Source organism: Falco punctatus, assembly GCF_963210335.1.
Source record: "Falco punctatus genome assembly, chromosome: 13".
Lineage (NCBI taxonomy): Eukaryota > Metazoa > Chordata > Aves > Falconiformes > Falconidae > Falco > Falco punctatus.
The window spans coordinates 19988443-20016428 of record NC_137593.1 but is presented as its reverse complement, the minus strand read 5'-3'; the positions used below and the strand labels follow the sequence as shown (position 1 = coordinate 20016428).

The 27986-nt window shown below is 44.9% G+C and overlaps 2 protein-coding genes across 3 annotated transcripts in view; both read right to left on the bottom strand.

Annotated features, from left to right (window-relative positions):
- Positions 1-732: 732 nt before the first annotated feature.
- Positions 733-9414, bottom strand: FAM124B (family with sequence similarity 124 member B). The gene is made up of 3 exons (XM_080409009.1): positions 6248-9414; positions 5390-6129; positions 733-2431 (listed from the first exon to the last, which is right to left on the bottom strand). The coding sequence occupies exons 1-3, from the start codon at positions 6312-6314 to the stop codon at positions 1796-1798; spliced, it is 1443 nt and encodes a 480-aa protein (XP_080265135.1). The 5' UTR covers positions 6315-9414; the 3' UTR covers positions 733-1795.
- An 11927-nt stretch (positions 9415-21341) lies between these two features.
- CUL3 (cullin 3) overlaps positions 21342-27986 on the bottom strand; it is a 58491-nt gene continuing 51846 nt past the window's right edge. For both annotated transcript variants that reach the window (XM_080409307.1, XM_080409308.1), the window contains exons 14-16: positions 24367-24553; positions 22530-22675; positions 21342-21823 (exon numbers count right to left, since the gene is read on the bottom strand). In XM_080409307.1, the coding sequence (XP_080265433.1) occupies positions 21692-21823; positions 22530-22675; positions 24367-24553 (465 nt within the window). In that variant the 3' untranslated portion in view covers positions 21342-21691. The remainder of the gene's footprint in view (positions 21824-22529; positions 22676-24366; positions 24554-27986) is intronic.

Genomic DNA, 27986 nt, shown 5'->3' with positions numbered 1-27986 from the left:
CCTCCCAGGCTGCCCCCAGCCACACCACAGCGAGCCCAGACAGCTCACCCCCCTGCCAGCCCTCTGCCGCTTGCCTTCTTGTCCAAACATTTCCTCCGGCTCTGAAAAGTGCTGGCTAGATTTCTAGCATGTTAGGCAAGATTAAATAATAACCCTTTAAAGATGTAAAATATCACAGTGTGATTTATTAAAATGCCCAAAATATTTATGGAGCTTGTGAAAACGTAGCGGTGGGGGTGCGTAAGTGTGCAGTGAAATAAGTTCAGCTTTCTGCAGGTCCCGGGCCCCACACTGAAGGGTACGTGAGCATCACTGCCAGGGCAGCACCAGCTGTGGGGGCGCAGAGCAGGGACTGCCCTACTCCCACCCACAGCTCTAAGACCAACTGGGCTTCAAACTTCCCCAGAACGTGGGGCCTTCCCAAAGCCTGAGCGGAGACCCAGCAGTGGCATGGCTCCCCAGCCCCCCAGCGCACAGCCCACCCGCAGCACAGGCAGGCGTTGGACCCCCCCAGGTAGCAACGCTGTAGCAGTGCAGTGTGAGCTGTGCTCAGCTGGCACAAGTACCAGAAGATACCCATAACATTGTGCAGCCCCAGGAAGGCTTTGCTGCTGCCGCCCATCGTCCTCTGCCTCTCCTCTGGCCACAAGAAGTCATCACCTGTCAAGCTTGAGTTGTGACCTAAGGAGAGGCAACGAGATGGCACTCACCAGACACATTCACACTTCTGTGTAAAGTCGACTTCAGGTGTATTTAAGGGGAAAATGTTGTGCTGTTTGGAAAGTAAGTATGATCAGATTTGGCTTTTCATTTAATAAAGTCGTGCATCTGTCATACCCTTCCCATCTCTTTCCCTTTGAGATTTACTTAATCCTGCTTGAGAAAAGAAAACTGCTGATCAAGATGGGAGTTACTTCAGCATCTGTGCCCGAAACATTACTTCATTTCTCCTGCACTTTTTACTCTCCAGCATTCAGCAGCTCCTTCCAAGACTCTTAGCTTCTCTTGTCTTCTGTTAATTAAAACCCAGTTATGATTGCTTGCTGGTAACTCCACACTGGTCTAACAAAGCCCACCATGTTGCTGGGTTTATTTTGTTAAGCGTCACATGAAGAGGCAACCGCAGGTCTTACTGCAGCATAAACATAGCTCAAACTATTAGTGATTGCGTTTTTGCATGTACTGTGCTCATTTGGGGAAAAGGCGCCTACAAATCTTTTCTTCAAAAATATTTTAAAAGAACATGCTTACGTTTCACATGTTGCATAAAACTGACATTGATAGCTTTTAAATACCAACAAGGGAAGAGAGAAGGAACACACTGGAAAATCAGCATAACCACCGTGACCATGCCACTACCTTGTTCCAACAGGTCCCAGGGAAGGACGATGAGCCCCCATGGCTGGGGGCGTCTAGCAGCTTGGGCAGCTTAGGCAAACTGCACCATCTAACCCCATCTGAAGATGTCACTGGCTGTTTTTTAGCATCTTAGAACAGCTCTAGGAGCCATACGGCTTATTCCTATTCATTGCACAATAATCCTCCAATCTATTCTACATTAAAAAAATATAAAGCTTTCTGTAAATTCAGTGTTATTTTTCTTGCTTTGTCTGCAGCCTCCTTAGCATTGCTCCATGGAAGGTAAGAGTCTACTTTGGTGAACCCACTACCAAAATGTGACAGCTACAGAGGTAAGCTGAGCATCAGCGGTCACAGCACGAGGAGGCACAATAGACACAAAAGCACCCTGCTGCCATTTGGAAACACTGACTTTGTCTAGCATGTCTGTTTTCAGTCATATAAAGAATTCCTCCTCATCATCCTCTGCCCTGTTTGCAATGCTGGCTTGTGGCGGTCGTGGGGGGAAGGCTGCCGCGCTCTGCCCTGCTCCTTTACTCCTTTTGGCTGCAGCAGACAGCAGCTGGGTCCTGCCCGGGGTGGGCATGGCGCTGCTGGCCCCATCTGTGGGTGCTCGCAGCTGGAAGAGGCTGCTCCGCAGGTCCCTGGAGAAGCGGTTCAGTGGGCAGCGGCCACTCACAGCGTTGGCCACGGCAAGCCCGGTGTCAACATTGGTCTCCGCCGCGTGCCGAGGGACGTGGCTCTCCTGGCGAGAAGCCTGCTGCTTGCTGCTCGCCCGCCTGCGGAGCGGGGTGGCTTCCCACCACGGCCGGGCGGCTGGACCACTGTGAGAAGAGCAGAAGTGCCTGTGCCTGTGGAGCTCACCGCCAGCTTGCTCAGGAATAAGGGCTTCGCTGTGGTCAGATTTTATTTTACCCTTTGCGGCTCTGACCTCCTGGCTTCTCCACCCAGGATTACCCTGTTTTGCAGGGAGAGGGGCTGGGACAGAGTCCTGCAGGACTTTTTCATTGCCTGCGTTATGCTGATGGGAAAGCCCAACATGTGCTTCATGGGGCTTGGACCTGTCTTGAACCTGTTGAAGAAAATTTAGAGAGAACCTCATTAACAGATCGTTCTAGCCTGGCCAAGTGGTGATGCTCTCACCCAGCCTCACTGTGCTGAAATCGCCTGCAGCATGAGTCAGAGCCCCACTAGAGAACAGCAAAGTGGTCCTACAAGCCTAAGCGATAGCAGATGAAAATGTAGGTAATGTGATGCACATAGAAAAAAAAAAAAATCTTGGCTTTACACACAAAATGCTAGGTTGTGAGGTGACTGTAACCCAGGGTCTCATTTCTGTGACAGACAGCAGCATGATAGCATCAGTTCAGTGCCTGAAGCAGTCTAAAAAGTAAATGAAATCTTAAGAATTATTCCAAATGAAATGGAGAACATTGTTATGCACGGTGCAGCCCTGGTCCCAAAGCTGGGCTATGATGCCTGTCCTTCACCTGCAGCACACAAGAGGGTATCATGGAGCTGGAAACGCTCAGAAATGGATAAGGGTAATTGCAAATACAGTAGAGGAACACCCATGTATCCTGGGGAAAAAACATTTTGGAATGGAGAGGATGAAAGGCTAAACCACCACGAGCCACCTGGAGAAACAGATAAGGATTGTCCATTCCCTGCCATTTGCAATGCAAGAAGCAGAAGCCATCAAATGAAGCCAGCTGGAGCCAGCTCCAGTTAAAGGAAGGTGGCAGTAGGCCTGGGGAAGTCCCTGCATACAAGGAGGTGACGTGGATTCAAGGGGAGACTAGATAAACACTTAAAGAAGAATTACCACAGCTAGTTTCAGAAGACCCTCAAGTTTAAAGCAGGCAGTCTGGGAGTGTATATTGGTGGGGTGTAACACATGCACTTGTCCTCTTGCTGTTCCTGCCAAGGCAGCCACCCAGCTGAACCCCAGTTCAGACAAAGAACCTGAATTGCCACATCGCGTCTACGAAGCTCTTACACTTCTGTTTGGGGGTTTCCTGATGGCAGCACGCACACGCTGTGGTGCTCGTGGCCACCTTCCAGAGGCATCTCAGGACTAGCACACACACAGATTTGCTGCAGGTGACCTAGACACCGCACGCACAAATAGCTGTGCCTGTCCCAAAACCCTCTTGGAGGCATCAGACCTACTAGAGCTCCTTCACGTCTGCAAAAGCAGACTGGGTGTTTTTGGAAAGAAACTTGTTCAGGAAGCTCTGGATCGATCACATGGCATTCCCTTTGATGGCTGGGCAACACACGGACAGACTAATCCAGGGGGAGATACCCATCAGACCAGGGAGGCCAATGGGACCGGGACCGGCTGAACATACATGTCCCACCGGTTCCCGTGGAGCACATCACCCCTGGGACCCCAGCCAGAGCAAGGCACCCACTCACCAAGCCGCTACAAGGCTAGAGACATGTTTCATGTCTTTATTTACAAAGCAATGGTCCTACTCTCCTACTTAAGACTCCTACATCAGTCTTAAGGCTAAACTTGTAAAATTTAAACAACAGGGATCTCCTGTAAGTACTCAAAGAAAGGACATGGAATAGAATAGTAATTAGTGAGCGGCTTCAGCAAAAAAAAAAGAGAGGATGTCATTTATATACTACTTTATCAAATTGGGTGGCTTGGGTTATCTCTTCTGCAATAAAACCAAGAAAAGAGTTCTTGCAGGCTCAGGGGGGAATGACAGCTCTGCGTGGGTAGTAGTCCGTGAGCTGACCCTTGGGTTTGATTTGCCATAAGGCAGAAAGTTGGGGCAGGTGAGAGGCAGAATAAATGATCTACAGGTACTTAGAATAAAGATTGACAGCATGAACTGGAGAACAAGGAGCCGTGTGCCAGGCTGCCAGCGCCTTGCATGGAGTGGCCACAGGAGATGCATCCCCAGGCTCAAGCAGCCTCCAGCTTCCTTCACCAGGAGCACAGTGCAGCACAGCTACACCCCAAAAAAAGCTGCTGAACATCCTGCCAGTGAATTCATGTACATCTGTCAGCTTAAAGACCTTGTACCTGCAGCAGGAAGAACCACAGAGTAATCTAGGAAGGGACCTCTGGAGGTCACCTGGCCCCATGCCCTGCTCCAGGCAGGGTCAGCTTCAAATCTACATGAAGATGCTCAGGGCCTTGTCCAGTCTAAGTGGGTGGAAACCAGTTTATAAAGTGATACTGAATGAGAGGCATGCAAAAGCTGCCCGGGGGATTAGTGTTCAGAGCAGCATAAAAATAGGCCGTGCAGAATTAGTAACTTGATTCGTGACAAATGAGCTCTGGAAGCAAAAAGAAAAATTAAAAAACACAGGATGGGCAAGATATTTAAATATCCAAATTACAAGAAACAGAAAATAATCAGAGGTGGGAGGTGTTGTTACAATGGAAAGAAAGCACACTAAGATAAACTGCCCGCTTGCTCACATGTAGTTCCCGCTGTGTATTATCTCAGCAGAGACTTTTTTTGTCATTTTTAATTGGTGTGTGTTCATACAAGCTCTGGACCACACACCTGAACAGAAAAGGCAGAGATTTCCTAGGACATTTCTTTGGCACTTGCACCCAACTGCAACTGACTCAAGAACTCACACAAACCTATCGCAGGCAATGTTGTATCCAGACTATACTTAGAATACATCTGGTTTCGGATGCTAAAAATTTGCTTTCAAGAACATTTATAACATAATGACTTAGCAAAAAAATGAATAGGCTGCTATGGTTGTTTAATTCAAGCAGGGAAGGCAAGATGTTAAACTAGCCTGCTCAAATATGCATTCATACTTTCACTGTCAGGGATGTTAATTTAACAATATGAGAACATTCCAAGGATCTGTGCTTATATTTATCGACAGCATCACAGCATTGACAGCTACCAATTACTGCATTCAAAAATTCAAAACATGAACAAGCAAAATCTTAATTTCCATTTTAAACCAGTCCTGCTTTCCTTGAAAAAAAAAAAAAAAACAATAAAAAACCCCTTCCTCTCAGAGCACCACAGACACATACCTGAAGCAGAATTGTATTTCCTTCGTAGTCTTGTGTTTGCCACCTGGTGCTACTGATAGGAATACACGGGTTAGGCAGGAGAGGCACCAGCTGCCCAATTTCTTGCACCTTGAACTGCAAGGCTGCTGACTCCTTCGGCTCCGCAGCCATCCCGACGGGCAGCTGCTTCAAACAGAGCTGGACAGCAATATTTTGGGTTGCATACAACACAAAGACACAGAAGTTACTTTTCTGCATAGTTGCTTCTCTCTGTAGGATCATCTCGTAGAGCCTGACTGCATCCTCGTAGTTATCGAGGCTGCAGTAGAGGGTGACACGCAGGATTTCAGGGCCACAGTGCACCCGCCTGATGCCCCACACAGGCATCTGGTCATCCAGGCCATAGAAGTCCTGGGGAGCTGGGGCGTAGGGGTGGCTTTGCCCATTAGCAATCTGGGCACACTGGTAGCGCCAGGGTGGACGTTGGAATTGCTCATGGATCTGGAAAATCCGTTCTTCTCCCAAGTCCTCATGTAGAAAAAGAAGAACAGATATTCCAGGAAAGCCGCAGCTTCTCTTACGACATCTCTCATAGTATTTCAGTGGAGTAACTCGCTCAGACACCAGGAAAAGGCGAATGTCTGGGCAAATCCACTCCAAAAGCCGATCCAGAGTTTGCTGCAGAAGCAATGAGTGTCCTGAACTGGCGAGGAGATGCACAGTCATCACAGCATCTGCTCCAACATCCATTGCAAAGGTGCCTGACAAAAAATAAAAACAAATTGGTGCCTTCCCTTTCCTGCTACTGCAGCCTCAGTAACACGAGGGGTATACTTTAGAACTTAGACCAAAGTCAGTCTTCTACAAGCTTCGCAATACCCCAATGAAATAGGCAGGTACGCATGGTTAATGCACATGGGGAGGCAGGTGAGGAGTGACAAGGCATTACGTGCCGGGTCCCGGGTGACTCATGCGACGGCAGAGCTCAGCTGAAGGCTCATTCTCCAGCTCCCAGACCCGAGCTGTGGTCACTGGCTTCATGCGACCGACACGTCCAGAAACACCTCTGTGTCCTACTGCTCCTGTCCCTCCTGGCACCAGTGGCAGAGATGAAGAGCACCAAACACAGGGGCAGCGCTTCCCCAGGGTGAGGTGGTGCTGTCAGCACTCCGGCCTGGCAGCGGTGGAAACGGACACTCTGGATCTGGCCAAATCCCACCACTGCTCATCTCAGTGCCGTTGCCACCTTTTGCAAAGGCGATGTGGCACTCGTGTTTGAAAACCTCAGCGTATTCTCTCGTAGTCAGCAGGCTGGCTTTAGCTCGTTGCAAAAAAAGCTTGTGATCTTTGTGAGTCACACCCTTCTGGAGCATACAGATAAGCTATTCTTTAAAAACAAGGAAGGAAAACAGGCTAACAAAAGAAAAAAAACCAGCCATGTGAACACAATAGATAACAATAAGGACAGATATGAATCAGCCTCAGGAAAGAGGAGCTTTGGGAAAAAACCTCGACTCCTAGTTACACACTTCACAACACAGGTAGCTTTGCTGCCTAGCCAGAAATCAGCTCCTGGGTTATTAAACACAGCCCATAATAGCTGGGTACCAGGTCTCCCCCTTTCAGGGCCCTGTCTGCCTCTTTTTGCTCCTGCGTTTTTTTTATTTTAATGCCAAGGTATCCCTGTGATTAGCACCCTTAGGCAAACTCCAGTTTTTTTCCATTGCTCCTCACGTTTACATATTGGTACTTAATTTAGCTTATTGTGTAAACTACAACAGGAATGCTGAAGATACACCTCTTGCCAAGCTTCTTCCAGTGTCCAGACAATAAATCACACTGCTCTTTCATCTCCTTATTTTTTCAGCCCAGGAGCAATACAAGTTAAGCCAACCCCCATTTTCTATACAGCCAGTATTTAATTTGGACCCAAGGCCTCTGATAATGTATCCAGCTCCGCCTAATTAAGAGCAACACATGTATCCCTCCTGACATACCGATTTTCCCTCTCAAACAGCCAAGCACACAAACCAGAGGTTCACCATGCAGAAATCCCAGCTCTAGTAAGTCTGTTATTCAAAACTCTGAATTCAAAACACTTCTTTTTTTTTTTTTTTTAATACAACCCCAGCTTTATATTCAGCTGAGTGAAATCTCCAAGGTCTAAAGGTACAAGTAGTGGTGCTTTGTCTCCTCTGTGTACAAAACCGCTCTTACTGGTAGAAATACACATTCATGCTTTAAAACCGCATTGACACTAATGTACAATAAAAGTAAAAAGGCTGACTAAGACAACGAGAAAAAAAAATAATTTGCACTAACAGAGACTAACCCACCCGCAGCACTCCTGAGCAAGTAACAACTGTTGGGAGACAAAGAGAATCCAGCCTTCGGACAATTGCAGGAAGCAAGCGAAGAGTGCAAGTGCTCAAAACATTAAAATGCTCTAGGTGAGCTCTGAACAACACAGTTTTGCTAAAATATGGAAAAGGAAATGATTCATCAACTCTTTGCTGCAGGGCAGCGGCAAGCAGCCATCCGCCTTCCCGCCTGCGAGGAAAAGGGGAATTTTGCCTGTACAGGAAAGCACTGAAACGAAGAAACCCATCAGGGCTGGGTTTGCAGCTGGAAGCACGAGCTGCATTTCGGGGTCCCTGTGCTGGCAGGAGGCATGGCAGGGATGCCTGGCACGGCCACGGCGGCACCGTGCCGAAGCAGGGCAGCACCCCGGTGGCACGGCCTCGGGGTCAGGCAAACGAGCAGAGTAAGAGCCAAAGCGGGGGATAGGAGTGGTGAGCAGGGGAAAGCCATCCTCGCCCTGCTGCCTGCTGCATGCAGCCCAGCAGCCTGCCAGCGGCTGAGCAGGCGGTCGGGTGAAAGCAGCAGCTTTGCCACCAGCAGCAGCCACCTGAAACTATGCTATTGCTAGGGAAGGAGCAGGAGGGAAAGAGAAAAGGTACTTCGGCACCCTATAAATCCACAGCACATCTGTATCTTGAATGGTATTTGCTGTTCCAGCTGCCCTTCAATAAGATGGATGTGGAGATTTAGGGAGAAAGACAGGAGCAATGGAAGATGCCACTTCAGTGAGAGAAGCAAGCAGATGAGCACCTTCAGCCTGGAGGAGGAACTACAGCAGGACATGCTACAGAGCTGTGAGGTTATGGATGGCATCAGGAGGGCAAAAGGGCAGACACAGGTCAAAGGACCCTCCCAAAAAGCAGCGAAGGAACCAACTGCAGCTAGCAACGCCCCTTTCCCAGCAAGGAAAACTTCTCCACATGTGTCATTAAGCCTGCCACCAGGCAATGTGATACCAGAAGATTTTTGGAATTCGGAAGATGACTGAGCACATGCAGGGATGTAGGATTTACCAGATTGCTAGGGGCTGGGCAGTGAGCTCAGGGCCATGCTGCGCTGCCTCCGAGAACACAAAGCATGTGAGCGGGCTCACCCCACCTGCACGCTCGGTCCCCCCCTGGGTGACCACCCCCTTGGGCTGCTGCTACACCGAGCTGCCCAGCACCTGCCCCCTCCCGCGGAGCGGAGCCCCCCGGCACCCCCCACCCACAAGCCCTTTGTCCCACGGGCAGGAAGCGGGGGCGAGCGCTGCCCGCACTGCTGTCCTTGCTCAGTCCATCGATGGCCACAGGCGTGCGCAGCTCTTGGCCCCCATCCCCACTCGAATCCCACCAGCCTGGCTGTTTAAAATCCCGCAGGAGCAGCAGCATCATAGTGAGGAAGATAAAGCACTGGTGATGTGAACTCTAGCAAAGCAGCTGCAGAGAGTAAGCGTTGGTGAGCCGGGAGGAGGGGGTGTTAGGAAACAATGCAGATACCACGTCTCCCTCCAGCTCCCGCTGTAGCCACTGGGAGCCAAACTGGTTTCCAGATAGGCGAGTGCCTCCTACAGAGCTGCTGAAGGGGACCAGCATCTCTCCTGCGCAGAGGTGGGGTCTGAGGTAACCACCATCCACTCCAAGTGTCTCCAGGTTTTACGACAGCCAAGAAACTGAGCCTACACACAGAAAGGGCCAGATCCTGAACCCTGCCACCATGCCGGGGTTGCCTCCGTGACCAGGTGGGACTCCGTTACTGGGGTGGGACGGGGCATCAGTCTCACCTGTGGGAACCATCCGATGGAGCTGCCAGGTGACAGTTTCAGGCCTGGTCCTCAGATCCATAAGCTCTCCAGCAGCTCCAGGTCAGGGGCACCCCCCTCCCACCACGAGGAGCATGAGATGAACTGAACGTCAGCCTCTGCCCGATCCCCTCCTTTGGAGGGCAGCCCCACCACCAGCTAAGCACTGTCCAGTAGAGGAAGACTCTGCTCCTCTTCCACTTTGCTTCTAAAGGCCCCCAGGGAAGGGCTCAAAGCCAGGCTCCTCAGCCTCGGACAAGGGTATCTCATGACCTCACGTTGTCTCCAATCTATTGACCCCTAAACCCTGGACTAAAGCCAGGATGCCATGGCCCTCGCTGCTGCTCCCGGTGAGTTCAGACCTCCTCGTCCACTGCTTTTCTTACAGAGGCACCAAGAAGGTCTTGGGTGGAAAGGGGTGACTGCCACAGAACAAAGTGCCAGCTTTTGCTGGATCTTGTAAGAAAAGGGAGATGCTGGTTTCACTCTGATCCCCGAACGTCATGAGTCTTCGCCTTCCTCTCTGCTTCCCCTTCCCCCAGCTTTCCAGCCTGGCTGCCAAACGGAAAAACACATTATTCACAGTGACCTGCTGAACACGCCAAGAGCGATTTCGTTAAGAGGTTAGAAAAATAGTAGTTCAATCTTAGTGAAGACTCACTCTGCTGGGGGGGGGGGGGGGAGGGGGGAACAAAATAAAATAATTCCGATCCGGTGCTCAGAAAGCACATTGGAGCCCCTTTCCCAGCTGGCGGTGACTGGCAAGACATCAGAAGGCAGAGCAGGGGACGCCAGCCGTGTGTCACAGCAGGGCAGGCACCAACGCTTGCATCTACCACCCATACAGCAAGCCCTGCATAAAATAAAGTCAACTAACAAACACTTTGCTGTGTGAAGCCTCAGAGAATACTGCCTACTATATGTTTAAAGTCTTACAGTGGAAAGGCAGAGCAAAATAATTAAAAATTCCTTTTCATAATGAATTCTGAAGATGTGCCTAGTCCTCTGCAGTGCTCAGAGCCCTTCGCTCTCGCTGACACCAACAAGACTGACAATGCATCACAGGATTTAATAAGTTCATAGTAACATCTGAAAGGAAGTTGCTTTATAAGGATTTAGGCTTTGTATACTAGCACATAATTAACTTCAGAGAGACTGGGTGTGAATTACCTAAGCATCTCAGGAGCAGGCCTCATTAAATACATGCGATGTCTTGGGATTACGAACTTCTAAAAGACATTTTTTTTTTTGTTTTACCTGAATCTCAAGCTCTGCCTATAACCAGGCCAAAAATACTAAATTAACCTGCTAGATGACAATTATCTACAGCCTAGACAGTATTGAGCCAAAAATGAGGATTAAGGTCTCCTTGACTACAGTAAGCTTTTCCAAAGAGTTTCTCTTGCTGCAAACCTTGTGACTCCAATTCATCATCAGTTTGGAGGAAAGTAACACCCCATTGACCAAAAAGCTATCTCGCCTCCTGCATTTATTTAAGCATATTTCTCTCCCAAATGGTTCTTGTTTCTTCTCTTTAACCAGCTAACAAAGAGCAGAAATCGAGCAAGGCTCTGTCAGCAGACACAGAAAATGGAGAGCTGCACACTGCAAAATCGGTATCCGGGCACATACACACAGAAAAAAAAGAAAAGGAAAAATCCCCAACAAAACAAAAGTTATAAAAAGGAGAGGAACGGGGAGGTTGCCACAGGCTGCAGCCTATCTTACCTTGCCGAGCTACCGGGAGGGCTGACCCTCGGCCGCAGCGGGAGCCGCAGCTCCGACCTGGCAGCAGCATCGGTACAGCGGGCTGCAACTCCTCCCATTGACGGGACCCAGCGACTTGAGACTCTGGCCGTGAGAAACACTACGCTAGACAAGATAGAGTTTCAAGACTCGCAGGAGATAAAATGCGAACTAAAATGAGAGAGGTTCCTCCCAACACTTGGCCAGAGTGGCTGAGGGAACAGGCAGCCTGGCAGCACTACAGCACATAACGTCAGAGGGACAACTAGGACAAACTACATTTTCCCTGTACACTTAGTGACTATATTTACAGAAGTAAAGCAAATAGTTATCCTCAAGCAACGTGGACTTTGGTGCAAGTGCAAGACTGGGAGAGCCCCACTGAGACAGAGATGAGGGAGGTCACTGGCGATGGACCAAACCACGACCCTGCAGAAGCTCAGGTTAAAACAATCATGGCTGTCCTGGTTTCAGCGGGGATAGAGTTAATTTTCTGCTTAGTAGGTGGTGCAGTGCTGTGTTTTGGATTGGGTGTGAGATCAATGTTGACAGCACACTGATGTTGTTAGTTGTTGCTGGGTGATGCTTGTACCAAGTCAAGGACTTTTCAGTTTCTTGGGCCCTGCCATTGAGAGGGTGGGGTGGGGGATGGGGGGTGGGGGCACAAGAAGTTAGGAGGGGACACAGCCAGGAGAGCTGACCTGACCTAGCCAAAGGAATATTTCATACCATATGACATCAAGTTGAGTATATAAACTGGGGGAAGGAGGAGGAAGGCAGGGACATTCGGCATTATGGCATTTGTCTTCCCAAGTGACCGTTATGCATGACGGAGCCCTGCTTCCCTGGGGATGGCTGAACACCCACCCGCTGGTGGAAAGTAGTGAATGAATTCCTTGGTTTGGTTTGATTGTGTGCACGGTTTTTGCTTACCTATTAAGTTGTTCTTATCTCAACCATCGAGTTTTACATTCCTTTCCAATTTTCCTCCCCATCACGAGAGCCAGCAGCAAGATCAGGTTGGGAAGAGGAACAAAAAACCTGAAGCCTAAGTCAGCTTCCCCATTCCTGATGCCCTAAGGTGCCCGAGATGTGTTTATATAGATGCCTTTGACATATGCTGGTACCCCTCCCGTTACATGGCTGATGGGCACTACAGCCACACACACGGGAAATCTCAAAGCAAGCACGACCAGCGGAAAGCCGGCTCTAGTCATTCAGGTGGTTCAAATTCAGGCAGTCTGAACACAGGGAAAAGTAGACAACCTTCCAAATAAGTGCATGGTAACCAAAGATGCCCAGGTTTCTTTGCAGAGACTCCTAGCCGGCTTGGGGCTCAGAGCTGGCAGCCGGGCTCCCGTCCCGATGGCCATCAGCAGCGAGCCTTGGCCCGCGGCAATGCGCACGTGCCGCACACCCCAGAAAGCTGTGGAAGGCACTTGGCCCTTTATAGCTTCCCATTAGCAACAAATGTGTCACAAAAGGCACTGCACATCCTTGCCTGGCTACAGACATCCCACCACAGGCACGAACACAAAGTTTGTGAGGTTTGGATTTATACAACCTGACGGAGGCAGCTCCAGTCAAATCTCAGCTGTTTCCTCTGCAAGTTACACGGTGCTTGCAGACAGGTAGATTCTTCCTCAGTTTTAAGTTTGGTTAAAATATTTAAAAAAAAAACTCTCAAAACCGAAAAAAACTGAAGTTACATCTGTTGACTTGACTACACAGAGCCAAAATCCAGCACTGACATGAGACAGTATCTTTGGGAGCCCTCTGCCCACATCCCCAGCATCAAGCCCCCTCCCACCCAGGTCAATGTGGGACCAGGGGGCTGTCAGCTTGCCTACACGTGGATTTAAGTGTCTAGCTTCAGGGCCTCATTTCTGAAAGATTTTACCTAGCAATTTTAATATAAATTACACTTGAATTAAAAGCCTTCCAGAAAAAAAAAGACCAACAAAACCCAAAAAAACAAACAGGCACATCTAAACCAAACCAAGACTTGCAGGGCCCAGTAAAGCGTTCACTTAATCAGCTTGCATTTAGCATTGTTGAAGACAACTCAAGGCAAAATTCTTGGAAGGCCAGCAGCAGATGCCAAGAGAAACTGCACCCTACCAAGCGTTAATAAGAGCAAGTCACCAGGAGACGGTGAGCTCGCCAGCGAGTCCAGGCTCCAGCTTAAGGAACAAGTCAGACCTACACAGTGTGAAGGCTTCTAATTACTCCCTTTTCCTGAGGACAGCCCTCCTGAGGAACAGAATAATATACCCCAAATTTTAATTTAAAAAAAACAGCCTTGGCCTGGGTCCCATATTATGTTGGAGGTGCGGATTTGCATAATTAAGTTGATAACAAACGCTGTGACAGACAAGCTGCAGGAGATTATTAGCCTCATCTTTAACAGAATTTCAGAAGCAGCAATATCCAAACGGCAAACAAGTATCAGGTCTAAGAAGCTTGGGCATTACTGGGATTTGGGACATGTTCTAGCAATCTCTGCAAAGAAAAAGCTGTGCATGAACTCAAAGGCCATAGTAAGGCACGATCAGACTCTGATGTGGCTTCCCATTGTCATTTTTTCCTTCCAAGAACAGGACTGCTAAAGGCTATCCATGAACAGTGAATGGAAGTTGCACCTACTGCTGGATCCCCCTTCCCTCCCAGCTTCTCCTCAGGCAAACAGGAGCACGTGGCTCCCAGACTATCATCTCACCAGACAATTTCCTTGCCTTGCCCACAGCTAATCCAGGTCAGCAGTTCCAGGACTCGAGGAGATGAAACAGGCCAGTCTCCCCTAAACAGCATCACACCTTCTGGCTTTAGGGTGAACAACTGCTGAGAGCAGGCAGACTGCGTCAGGCTGTCTGGAGACCCAGGCAGATACTGCTGCGCTAGTTACAGCCACACCACATTTGCAAGATTTTCTTTGCAGGCAAAAACTGTGAAAACAAAGGTCAGGTTGTATTTGGTATGAGAAGACTGAAGGACCAGAAGCACCTGCCTGAACCTCACAGCCATAGAGTAGAATCAGGCAGAAATACCATGCTACGGAACCACAGGTTGTGAGTGTACTTCCCCGAAACAGCCAGGCTGTCCTTGCAAAACTTGGCTTAATTTCAAATGTTGTAAAAATATAAAGAATTCACGTTAGATGTAAATACACTAAGTTCCTTAAAGCAAGAACCAATGCTGTAGCTTTCCACATACAGGTTAAATACAATGTGACCACAGTTGAGGCTGCAGGTACTTACCTAATGAGAATAATAACTAAGATTAAAAACGAAGGTGAAAAACCCACCAGACTAAACATTGTTCGAACAGCCCACCTGCAGAGAAAGCGTAATTGTCCCCGAGTAATAAAGCCACATCTATACTGGATTTTCAGAGCACAACTGTTACTGCAGCTAAAGTGCAGAAGGTGCCAAAGAAGTTAAAGATGCTTAAAGCAAAAGCACAGTGATCTGAGAACCCAGAGCTTATCTCCTACCCTTTGGAACAGTGTTTTCACTCTTTTCTGTCTATTATTCACCAATTCCTTGCTAAAACCTCATTTTTCTTGTGCTCTTCATTTTATGATGCCATTATTGCCTGAGCAGATTTAGTGTAAAATATTATTCCATGTTGATATTATTCTGGGATCGAACCAACAGACAAGCACAGAGCAATGCTGTTTCAGACATTGGTCCCTCACCTGGGTTCCAGCTCAGGAAAGACCATCAGCTCAATTTGAATCAAGACTTCCTAGAACTAGAGTTTATGCTCACTTCTCTGTGAGGTCTGCTTCCCTGGAGGAATGCAATTCCCAGCTTCACCCAAGAACGCCATGAGTAGCAGTTCCAACAAGGGAACAAGCAACCAAGATCTCTCTCCGCTCAGCACCCAGCCCTAAATCATGCAGCCTGGGGCTTGGGATGAATCCCTATAGATTTCAGTAGGCATTTTTCCCAGTGAAGGCTATGACACACAAACCGAAGCACAGCCACCGTGTTGGCCAGCATGCTGTTACAGTGCTGTTCATATAAAACTTCAGCACTGTGTAGTGTCAGCAGGAGAGAAGTGCCCGTAGTGAATATGCACGTTACAGGGTTCTTGCAAGAGCTCAGTGTGAAAGCAACCAGCGGGCCCCTTTGCCCTGAGCACCTTTGTTTAGGGTGTTAGTGCTGCCCAGCTCCCACACAGCACCCAGTGAGCGTCATGGGGCACCCAGCAGTGTCCCTCCTCTGCCTGACCAAGGGTGCGACATGCCACACATCACCGTGGTGCTGCCCGACAGAGTGCTTGATGTTAAGAGCCTCTATAAACTGCAAAATCATAGTTTATTATGCAAACACATCACTCAAAACCCATGAAATGCACAGGAGATACTGGGCATTTCCAAGAGGCCAGGAAGTATTCCTTGGGAGAGGGCTAACTCCCTCCCCATCCCCATCCTGCCTGTCCCCTTACAAAGCCAACAGCTAATGAGCCCATGTGCTGTCGTATCACCCAGCTGCAGACCAGCTGCTGGAACAACATTGCTCAAGACACCAGGATTCCAGTCTAGACTGGGTTTGTTAGTATTTTCCCATTCATTTCCTTAAATCCCACTCCAAGTTCAGCATGCACGAGACCCACAGTGTGCGCTACGTCTCACGGGTTACCCAGCTCCGCAGCCCTTACCCAACCGTGCTCACACCAGAGAGAGGGAAAATAGATGAGTAGGTAATTAATAAGCCTAACAAATGTATTTATCACCACCACCTAACCCCAACACCCTCTGTGGACTTTGGAAGTCTCCCAAGTTTTTTCATCTTGTGAGAGACATATTCAAGATATAAAACCTTGCTTTATAACTTAAAAAGAAGGTGTCCCAGGACCAGGATGAAAACCCACGGTCTTCAGGTGCAGTTTACAGACCTAGCGCGATCCCCCTTCCACTGCCTGACGTTGTGTACGTGACTCAGTCGCCGCTTGCCTCATCCTTCAACAGGTCACGCTAAATGGGAAGAGAAGTTGCTTCTCCCACCCGCCTCCATGCTATCCCAGAGCGCATTCTGAGAAGCTCCCAGCCAGGACCTGCAGGCGCAGCCTGTGGAAGGCCTTACCAGCGTTTAACGGAGCTCGGGCCAGGGCAAGGAGAAGCAGGCAAGCACACAGGAGCGCCTGCTGGGGCGCCTTCCTTGGAGCATGGGGGGCTGCACCCGCGCCCCAGCCGCTCAAGGCCATCCCTGGGGCCCCAGCTCACCGCCCCTGCCCTGGCAGGACCCCCGCCAGCCCCAGTGGGGACCCCCCAGTCCCCCGCCAGGCGTTGGGTCCCCTGTGCAGCAGTGTGCTCGGCCACCTCGCCAGCATCATCACGGCTTCTGCTGCTGGAGCAGCCTGGTGCTGCGGACTCTGCTTTTTAGGTTAAAAGGCGTCCCTAGCAATACCTGCTCCTTGCTGGAAGTCATCCAGGATGCCACAAAGATACCAGCACAGCTTACCATCTTCATACGTGACAAATACGAGTCACTGAAACCACATTTTGCAGGAGGTTCAACCACCTCTTTGCCCCGCCATCCCCACTGAGGACTGGGAACGCCTCCCCTTGCTCTCCCCGGGAATGCACCTTCCTCCCTGCCCCACAGCTGACAGGCTGCCATGCCAGCGGGGCAGCCCCTCGTCACAAACACACCACTCAGCTGCCTGAACGCTTCTTTGCCAAGGGCACACAACGCACTCGCTGCACCGCTGCAGCTTGAGCTCCAGCTTCTAACACAAACGTGGGCACTTTGCCAGCACTGGAAGGACAAGGCATACAGAGAACCGCAGCAGTCCGCTCTTCAAGGAGGAGGAACAGAAGAGCAGTCTTTGAGGGTTCCTCAGCATCTGTTGCACCTGGAAAAAAAGCCAAGTTTTGAACTGCAGGAGAAAGAATAATCAAACATTATTGCTCTAAGGTCAAGCGTTACTTCTTTTCCTATCCATAAACTTCATGTTCATCTCAGCGATACTGCACACACCGGCTCCCACAGCCTCACTCCCTACCAAAGTTCCAGTTTTGGAAAAGAAATGAAGGAACAAGCAAGCCCTTGACAGAAGTGATGCCGTTTTGCAAACACTACCCGTACTAACGCCGAGGCAGCAGCAGGGGAGACAGAGACCGCTGCACCCGCAAACCAAGCCGGGCTGCACCGATGTGGGTGGGTTTGGCGCACCGTTTATCACAGCTGTTTGTCAAAGGTGTGCCACTGTTTTCATTTAAACAGCAGCTTTACATTTTTACATGAACATTCATTTCTGCCATACCAGATACAGAGTTACAACATGGAGAAAGCCAGCTGAAAGGTCCAGAATATCCAATCCCATTTGTGGGCACACTCTGTGAATGCTTCCCAATGTACTGGAGGACAGAAAAGTGAATTATTCTCCTGTGAAGTATATATTCAACTGAAAGCTGGATAAAAGCTAGCTCTGTGTTTCACAAACCTTTCACCTGACACGTTTCAGGAGACAGAGGAGCCATTAAACTCACGCTTCAGATGGAGCACATTTAGCTTACTATCAAAGACACCAATATGAGTGTTAACAGAAGTTAGACGCCAGTACTGACACAAACAACACCTCTTACCAGCTCTGCACACTCCGGCGAGCCGAGCTTTAGACTGTCAAATCCTTGTGGTGAGCCCCAGGGTCTCGGAGGGACTGGGAGCAACGGTCAGAGCCCACCCTGCCTCCACCACCATCACGAGCAAAGCACAGATAAGGGGTTTTCAGCTGAGCTACAAAGGTTCTGACCCATTTTGGACATACAACTAAAGGCCACAAGTAGTTCCAATTTTTGCTACTTTTGACAAAACAAGAACCCCATCTCTGTGCAAGCACGTCCCCAAAACCATGCATCACAACAGGCTCTATTGCCATATATATGTATGTATGTGCCACCTATCAGGTACCGTACAATTTGTTTACAATACATGTGAATAAAAATACTTATCCAGAATATTTAGTGCTTCTTTGTTTTTACAGGTCTCCGAAAAAGTAAATGTTATGGCAGCTGCCAATTCTCAATGAGCAAAGGTAACAAGAACAGACACAACTACTTTGAGAGCTTCAGGGTCAGCAGGGCAAAGTTCCTCTTCAGGAAAGGGAGCCAGGAGACATTTCATTCAGGAGTAGCTTAGCATCCAAGACTCAGCCTGCCTTGCAGACATGCTTAACATTCATTTGTTCTGTAGCAAATGGGGAAATTGCGCAGATTAATTCTAGAAGACAGAGCAAATCAAAGTTGTAAAGGTAGCCAACATTGAAAAGAGCAAGAACTAAATCAGGGATACAAATGAGATTTCTTATGAATGGTAAATGTACTCTCAACCCTTTAAAAGAAACTGGTCTACAAGGAAAGTACATGCCCATGGTACCTCCAAATAGCTATAAAACTCAAACCCAACTTTTGTTTGAAGAATTAAATTCCATGCTTATTATGCTGTTACTGCATTTAACTGCCCATCAATGCAAAGAAACTAAACTTAGTAATAACTACACTCATACACCTAACTACAAACTTACTGAGAAATTCTAACGAATTACAAAGATTTTTAAGTGAAAATTAGAAAGGAAGCAAAAATGAAATTAGATAAGGCATAGCAGAATTCTACTATGGACTATAAAAGAAATCTCACTTAAGGTATGCAAACAACTTAAAGGCACAAGCAACAAACTCACCTTACTCAGAGTCCTAGTGATGTCTTGTTCTTTCTGACCAGACTTTTCACATTCTTCATCTTTAAATCCTCAGTATCATGACCTCACTGTCCAATGGTAAAGGACGTATTTCCAAAAGGTGGCTTCAGAAAAAGCCCCTTCCTGAATAATTAGTGTCTTCAAAATTCTATTACATTTAAAATGGAAACTAATATTCTTAGCACATGTTACTGAAGAACACTTGCCCACACAGCTTGTAACAAAACCGCCCTTACACATGTAATTATACAGTCAGTCATGTAGCATTCAGGCTCAGCATTTCCAAAAGCCACCTGCGGCAGAAAGCTTCAGGCGACGCACAGCAAAAGTACCATCACAACGCTGAGGGCGAAGTCCTCCTGTCACGGATAGCAGCACTAATATCTCTAAAAGCTTCACAAGGAAAAGGATGTGAAGCCGTTTCTCCCTGAAGAGCAATGGGAAAGCATTAACGTGCAATTATCACATTCATGCCACTAAGATATGCATAAAAGAAAATCTTTATACTGGTACACGGAGCAGAGTTAAATGTTGAGGAAGAAGTTTCTGATGACTTACGACAATCCAAAACCCAGATGTCATCCAACCTGCATTTAGTATCGGTCTATGGCTAAACAATAAATGACATTTCTATCAAGGTTTTGTACATACTGTACAGAGACACACAGGTGTTTTAATAAGGGTGAGCAAATACATACTTGGAATGGCCAACAGCCCAGCTATTTTCTTTTGGGGCTAAATTCTTGATGAACAAAGGCAGAAACGTCCCTCAGTAACCTCCCCTCTGATAACTTATAAAAGCTAATATATGTCTCTGTGTGTGTTGGGGGTGTGCCATAAAACTGAAGTAAAGCTTCAGACTAGTCATGCTAAAATATCACCCTAATTCCAGTGCCTCTCTGTAGGAGAAATACCCTACTACCGCGCAATTTACAGGATTTGTATCTTAACAGGCTGGAGAGGGGTGAAAGTGGGGACACATTATGAAAAATACTCTCCAAATCATTGCTACATTACACCATCACCATGTATTTGTTTAATAAAGCTAATTAAGAAATGCTCTGGCAGTATCTTAGTGCTCTACAACCAAGTTTTTCTTTGTTTCAACTCAAGATCTACACATTGGGAAGCCCATCCCAACTATATTTTTCAGCATCTATGGATGAAAATAATGTGAAGCAAAAAATAAAATAAAATATTGTTTTGAATTAAAACAGAAAAATAGCTACAGCAGAGAAAGCGTGTAATACGTGCATTGGAATGTCAAAAATACTGTTTAATAAAAACTCTGCAGTACAATGCACACAATTTCTAACCATGAGAATAATGATGTCACTAAACTGCGATTTTTAAAGTATTTTTGCAGCACACTGACAAGAAAAAAGTTCCAGGGTAAGAACTAAAAATTTCATTACAGCAATGGAATATTGCTTAGGTCAGCTGGGGCCAGCTGTCACAACTGTCCCCCCCTCCCACGTTCTCGTGCACCCCCTGATGCTCGCTGGCAGAGTGGGGCAAGAGGCAGAAAAGGCCCTGACTGTAAGTGCGGCTCACTAGTAATTAAAACATCCCTCTGTTACCGATGCAGTTTTCAGCACAAATCCGTAACGTAGCCCCATACCAGCTACTATGAAGAAAATTAACTATCCCAGCCAAAACCAGCACACATTTAAAATGCATTTTTAAAAACAAATAGTGCACACTGGTTTCACTTTAATCTCCTGAAATATGCACTTATGATGGGAAGCCCTGGGGCTACAGATCCATATATGATGTTTATTAACAAAATATAATCCCAGTATGTTTCCCCAGGGGACAGTATTTAGTTCCAAGAGATTGTCAACCCTGTACTCTAAAACACTTGAATTAGTTGTTTGTGTACACTAAATCCATTTATTTTAAATTTATTTTGTCTACATTTAGTGAAATAAAAACATCGCCCTGTACAATCCACTATCAGCAGTGAGTACAACAGCAAAAATTATTATACAGTTTATACACACTAAAATCTTCTCCTTTTTTCTATAAAGAAACCAGAACAAACCTAATCAATATAGAGTTTAATTTAGAAGAACTCAAATTACAGAAGGGAAAGCCAAAATTATTACGGTCTTTTCTGAGCCCCCAGAAGTTCCTAAATCATGTTGTTGGAACAGTGAGTGCAGGTGGAAGAGTGAAACATGCTCAAGTTGTCTTCTTGGGTCTTCAAAAGATTACCAAATATTTAAATTAAACATGGCTAGTTAAAGAAACATTTGAAGCAGAGCAATATAACTGGGAATTTTGCCTTACCAGTTGTGGTTTCTTTTAAACCCAACTTATACAATGCGCGAAGTGCTAAGCAACACTACAGAAACACATTTACATCAACACTGAAGATCTGGGGATATGAAATTCCAACAATTTTATTTTTTTAAATGAGCTGTATTTTCTAAATTTGATTTTATTTTTCTGTTTTCATACAGTATTGAAAACAAACGCGGCACATTCACATTTTCCCGAAGTATTGTAAGGATGATCTCTACAGGGATAACGTTGAAAAGCCTGAAGCTCAATCAATTGATGTTGAAAACTCTCAAAAGGAGTAAAAGGCTTGATCTGAATGGTCTAGAACATGTACTGTAATTTAATAGAAGAGATGGTCGTCTTTAATATTAATGATTTAAAAGAACTTCCCAGTTCATGCGAAGAGTATAGTCCAAGAATAAATCAAATTTTCTGAACGCATTTTATGCTACGTAAGTGTATACTTTGCGATCCTCAGGTGTTCGTGCCAAATATTCTCTCTCAATAAGTCCTTCAATACGTTTTTTAATAACAACTGGACTTGGTAAGAATCGGGCCTTCAGCTGCTGAGTGACCTAAAACATAAGATCGAAACCAATTAATATAAGACCACAAGGCAAGTAAGATCATTAAGTGGCCTAACCGAACCAAATAGTCAGAAAAAAACATATTTAGACAGGGTTGGCTACAACCATGAAGCATAAGAAGCAGTCTGCAAACTGCTGACAGTTGTTAGCCCCTGATGAGTTGATTGCTCATCCCTGGGTACGATTCCAAGTACTGACCTCCACAGAGGCATGGTCCCAACCTGAGAATGCTCTCAACTGCAGAGCCCGAAGGGGGTTCAAAAGTGGACAATGGGAACTATCCCTGAAGCTGTCAGAACTTAGGAGTTAAGAGCAGCTAAGAGCTCAAACCTCCCTGCTAAGAGCTCAAACCGCTCAAACCTGGACGCAACAGTCAGTAACAAGATCAAATCAGAAAATAATTAATGTTAAGTACAATGGTTTTTGTTGCCAACTTATTTCAAGGAATTTGGTAACATCATAATAGCACTAAAAGGAGGAATGAAAATTAGATACACCCAATGGTACAGCCTAAACTGATGGGTAAGGATTTAGATGTCTTCATATACACAGGGAGAAAGAACAAAAGGATGGATTTAATACAGCATCTCTCAAAAGCCTTTCAGAATCACATTAGTGAGAGCTGTGTAACTTTCATGAATTAACAGGAAAAGCAAGAAGAATTCCCCAGCCCATATCATATGAGTAAATATACCTCTGCTACTAGCACATTGTGTTGCATCTTCTTTCTAGATTTCATTATCCGAACTATAGCAGCTTCTATCTCATGTTTTCTGTCATCATCTACTTTCTGCCTTGTTTCTTTCCTTTCTGGATCAGATTCTCCTTGTTTGGCAGCAACTTAAAGAAAAGAAGCAGAATGTAAAGCATGTTAGCAAAAATAAAATTAATTTCATTGTGTGTTAGCTTCACTACTTATTTCATCTAGACATCAAGTTCTATCTTCCTGAGTTTTGACATTCTAAAACTTGATTTCTTTAATGAAAAGCCACCAGAACATATTAACACCTTCTGGCATATTTTGATAGCAACTGACAAGGTAACAATCTGTTATTTAATTATTGCTATGTTAAAATCTGAACAGTATGCAAATCTGCTTACTGGCACCACCAACCCCCCCGCTTCCATTAAATATTTTTCCCTTTAATATAACAAATAATCTATTAATTAAAACAGAAAAAGGATTGAAAGTGTACTTCAGAAACTAGTTACATACTTGGGAAGTTCATCAGTTGGAAGAAACAGTCCAACTTTATCCTCTCCAACTCATTACATTCTTTGTATTCTGCTCTCCTATTTATGTTTTATTTCTGCCCTTATTCTAGCTTTTCTTACCCTTTCACCCAAGAGCTGTCATAATCAAGCCCTCCCCCCACACCACTACACCACTTTGCCCCCTACCCTTCTTCACTCAAAACCCCCAAGTATTTATCACTTTTAAAGAGATACAGAAAAATAAAACCACAAGTATCAAATCTGCTCTGAAACCATGCCGAGCCCCCAGTCATATTCCCCATTCACAGACATTTGCGGAGTGGAAATGAAAAAGCAGAATTCCACTAAACCTCGAATAGATGTCACAGAATTTACTTTTGATTATGCCAGGGAAGTGCCTTGGGTCCTGGTGAGAGGTTTCTTAACATCCTCATTTGGCTGCTGCGCCCCTGCTCACCAGAAAAATTCTGCAGACATGGCAAATTGTTGCCATCATAGCGCTCTGCGTGCGCCTGAGGAGAGCCCAGCTACCACTCACGCAGAGGGACACACGCAACGTAATGTAATTAGTAGGTACTAACGGGTTTTACATGCTTACATCCCTGAACAGAGTGATGCACAGAACTTATATCACGTGTGACAAACAGCACATGAATCACCGATGTTGCATTTAAAACACTGCCAGTGCTGCTGTGTATTTTATGTACTGAGATCTGCAAAGTCAGAGAATACTTCTAGATGTACTAAAACTCGGAACTAATTTTCCAGCGCTCTAGAAGGTATATCCACAGCAATGCTACAACTCAGAAATTGTTTCCAGAGAGTTTTCCAGACAAAAGGTATCAACATTACTTATGCACAAGACAAACCAGCATTTCTATAAGCTAATAAAGTTGTATCGTAACAACCCGTTTTTCTTATTTGTTAAGCCCAAATACATTATAGCTACCTGGCACTTGCAAATTACTGTTGTATGGGCTAAAAACATCACTCAGTTTCACAGCAGTGCAACAACTCATGAGGCAATGTTTCTATTTCTAAATCGATCAGTAGCATATTTTTAATTTTACTGAGTTTTATTTCTCTTTCAACATTTCCTTTTAAGAGATAATTACAAATTTTGTAAAGTAAAAGGCTTAACTATGACTTCCACGCTTTTCTCAGTATTTAAATTTTCATTTTGATGCAACTGATCATCAACAAAAAAATACTATTTTCTTTTGTTCACATGTATAGACATCAATCTTGCAAAAGATAATTTGACATTTTAAGGCAGTTTTAGGACTCCAACACAGTAGAATATAAAGCTCACTTACCCGTCTGAATCTTGACTCTGTGTAGTTTAGATGTGAACTGATCATTCACTGTAAATATATGACCATTTTCTATTTCTTTTGATTTAGGCTCTTTTGTGAGAACACGTTGTGTTGGTTTGCCACATGCAAGGGACTGTAGGGCTCTAACCAGTTCTCTTTCAGGGATATCTGTTTCTTGTTGAATTTCCTAAAGAAAGATATCTTAGTTAGTTTATGGCTACAGCAGAAGTATCATGTTTTGCAAACAGCAGCACTGACTGCTTAAATGTACACCTTCAAGTGTGCAAACTACTACTGCTATGACAGCAGCTGTAGGGCTTGAAAGGTTAGAATTAATTCAGTAGCACAGTCTCAATACATAATATGCAAAATGATCCACCTGAGTCAATGCATAGGCAGTAAATTCCATCATGTAAACAGTCATCCTGAGTTGAAAATAGAAGAATGAATAACCAGCTGCTTCATGTCACTGTCATTTTTGAGAAGGCTGAAAGGATTTGTTCACTGCTTCCAACGTTTGCCGAACAGAGTGAAAACAAACCTTTTAAGTAATTCAGTGATGGAAAACATCCACGCTGTTCATGAGCATTTCTGACAAACTGTGTAAACGTTTTTACATTCAGGAGCACTGTTAAAAATAAAATCTTTACAAACGGAAGCAAACAAGGCCACTGTAAGATAGAGATGCTCTTGATTAATTACATCTCCTTTCTGAATAACCTGAAACAATTTATTTACAGCCCAGATGCCCTTGGCTAGGACTTCTCCAGGTGAAATAAAACCCCAAATATCATAGTGCATCAAATGGTATGAACTTTGAAGAAGAATGTTTGTAAAAACATGTACATAACTTTTTGCATCTCTGTCGGTATACTTAGGAGTTCAGCTGCAAGCTGTATGTTAGGTAAGTCACTAGTGATCATGAGTTAGTAATCAGATTATACTAGATGGAGAATGATGTCTTAACATGCTCTCTTAACATGCTCTAGGAGCAGGCCAACTACTACTGCTTCCTCTAACTTAACTTGTTTACCGAGCTCCCATTCATTAGAAGTTCATTTTAGCCTTATCTCTATTCTCTTCCTTTTTCTACTTTGAGGAAACTGTGGACATCTCCGATTTCACATTCCCGTTCAGACTCGAGGGACCTCTAGCAGCTGAAGATCAAACTACTAAATAGAAAAAATAAACCTCACAGACACACAACTGTCCACAAGAGCTGTCACTTTCTCGGCCTCTCCACTTTCAGTTCCAAGGCCAGCGTCCAGCTCTTACACTGCCCCCGTAAGTTCCTAGTTCTCATGGCACACAAGTCATACCGACGACCTTCAGGCTAAAAACAGCAGTAACAACTCCCAGTGATCAAAATGCTACGATCTGTAAAGAACTGTAAAGAACTTGTTAAAAGTTCTTTGAACTGTGACCAGAAAAATCAAACGTCAGAGTACAACCAGGTTCTATTAAATTATGTTATTTCTTGGGTGTGCTCAAGTTTTTTAAAAATCAATCCAGAAAAATAAATGCCGCTCTTCTGTGGTCATCCACCACTGACAACATGCAATAAAAATAATTTGGATGTACTGGCCTCTACTTGGACTCTGCAATTAATTACAGCGCATCTCATATACAATATCTCACTAGGTCTCTGTGACACCAAGGCGGAATATGCCTCACTTTTCAACTACAGACCCAATATCACATGTACAACATTGACTTTATGTGAAAATGTGATTTTGGTACAAGTTCTAATTCATTTGAATGAGGTAAATAAAAAAAATTCAGTAAGTCTAAAATTTAAAAATATCAGAATTTTTGATACATACTGCTTATGGATGATTGGGAACTAATAAAGCATTTTTTAACTATGAGTATTCTTAGCATAATATTTCAAGTGATGTGTATCCATGTATTTTAACTATTTCCTAGTATCAAAATGCTTCTTTCCAAGTAGCTCACAGAAAAGTTACTATTTCTTCATTTGTTACTTAAGTTTTCACCTTCACACTGTTTTCTTCTCCTAGATCCAGCACAAAGTAGTATTAAAAAAAAAAACAACACCACAACCTCAAAACACTATAATCCTCCACATGGTCACAACAAACAGTCTTACTGAAGTGGACTGATCAGCATAAATTTAAACAAACCAAAGGAAGGTGACACTTAGATTACAGGACTTAGGTAAATGTAAAGCCTCAAGGTTACAAACCAAAACCAGCTTATTACTGATGTAATGCCTGTGACATGCAGGCTCTCAAACTCTGATTTTTTTATCAACACCTAAAATTAATCTTTTCAAAACTAAATTACTTCTACAAGGAAACAGATATACTCTGCTTTTGATGAAAGTGAAACAAAGATCTAAAATGGAATTTGACTTTTTTGATGCTACACATCCTTACACTAATTACTACGGATTTCTGTGTTTATTTTACTTCATTCTGTAGCATTCTAACTCAGCCACCAATCTATGTGAACCACTTAGGTTTCAGAATTTCTAAGTTAGCTTTACAACAAGAACCACAGGAAGAACTGCACTGCAATATGCTGCCTCAGAGGCAGGCAAAAACTTCAAGTTGGATAAAAAAAGTGTAGCTGTGAATGTAAACGGGGATAACAGATGTTCCTGTGCTCTCTTTCCTTCAGTCTGTAGCATATAATTTTTCAAAATATATTTTTACATAGATATTTGATGTAACAGTGAAAAATGCACACATTTTTTCCCCACCACCAAAATGTCTTATTTTAAAGACCACACTAGAGTTGTGCACAAGAGCAGTACTGATTACACAACCTTAGTTCTAAAAATATTGCCAAGTGAGCTCTATCTGGAGGCTATAAAAGAGAAGATTCTAGGTATGGAACTGCCTCTGTCTGGTTCTACACCAGAAAAAAAAGTTTATTAAAAGGAAAATGAGAAGAAATTTACAAGGAAAAGCATTATGACATCTTGTTGAAATGACAAAAAAGGGAAGTATTTGTATTTCTATTTACAGATTTCAACATGTCTATCTTCCAAAGCTGAGATCAGCAAAAGAGAAGAAAACAGTTAAGCCGGTTTTAAATTCTAATCTCTCATTTTTGTGGAATTATTCAACAACTTTATTTCTATTACAGTTGCATATGTATTTCTCATTTGTTAAACCTAAAGAAAGAAGCAAAAATGTGCCCCTTATTTTCCATGTTATCATTAAAAAATTGTGCATTTCACCTTTTTAAACACCGAGATGTACTGTAAACTAACAGAAAAATATTTAGAGTATTAGATGAGACTTGATTTGAAGAAATTGAATTCTTCGAAAAAATGAGCATTGTTTGAAGGCTTGTATGAAGATCCTTCCTCTTAAATTCAAGTAGCACTAACCTAGACCCATATGGCCACCAGTTCTTTTTGCATATATAAATGTTGCTGTACAGGGAGGGATACAGTAAATTCGTAACATTTTTGTGAAGGAATTTTGCTATGCCAATAATCCTTTAAGTTTCTGCAGCATCTTATGCATAATTTTTGCATCATCATTATCACATTTTTCTCTCAATCACATGGCTTAATGGCTATTACGATTATTGTGTAGATCTTGTCAAGTTTGCAATTAATAATCACACTGAATGCAAAACAGCAA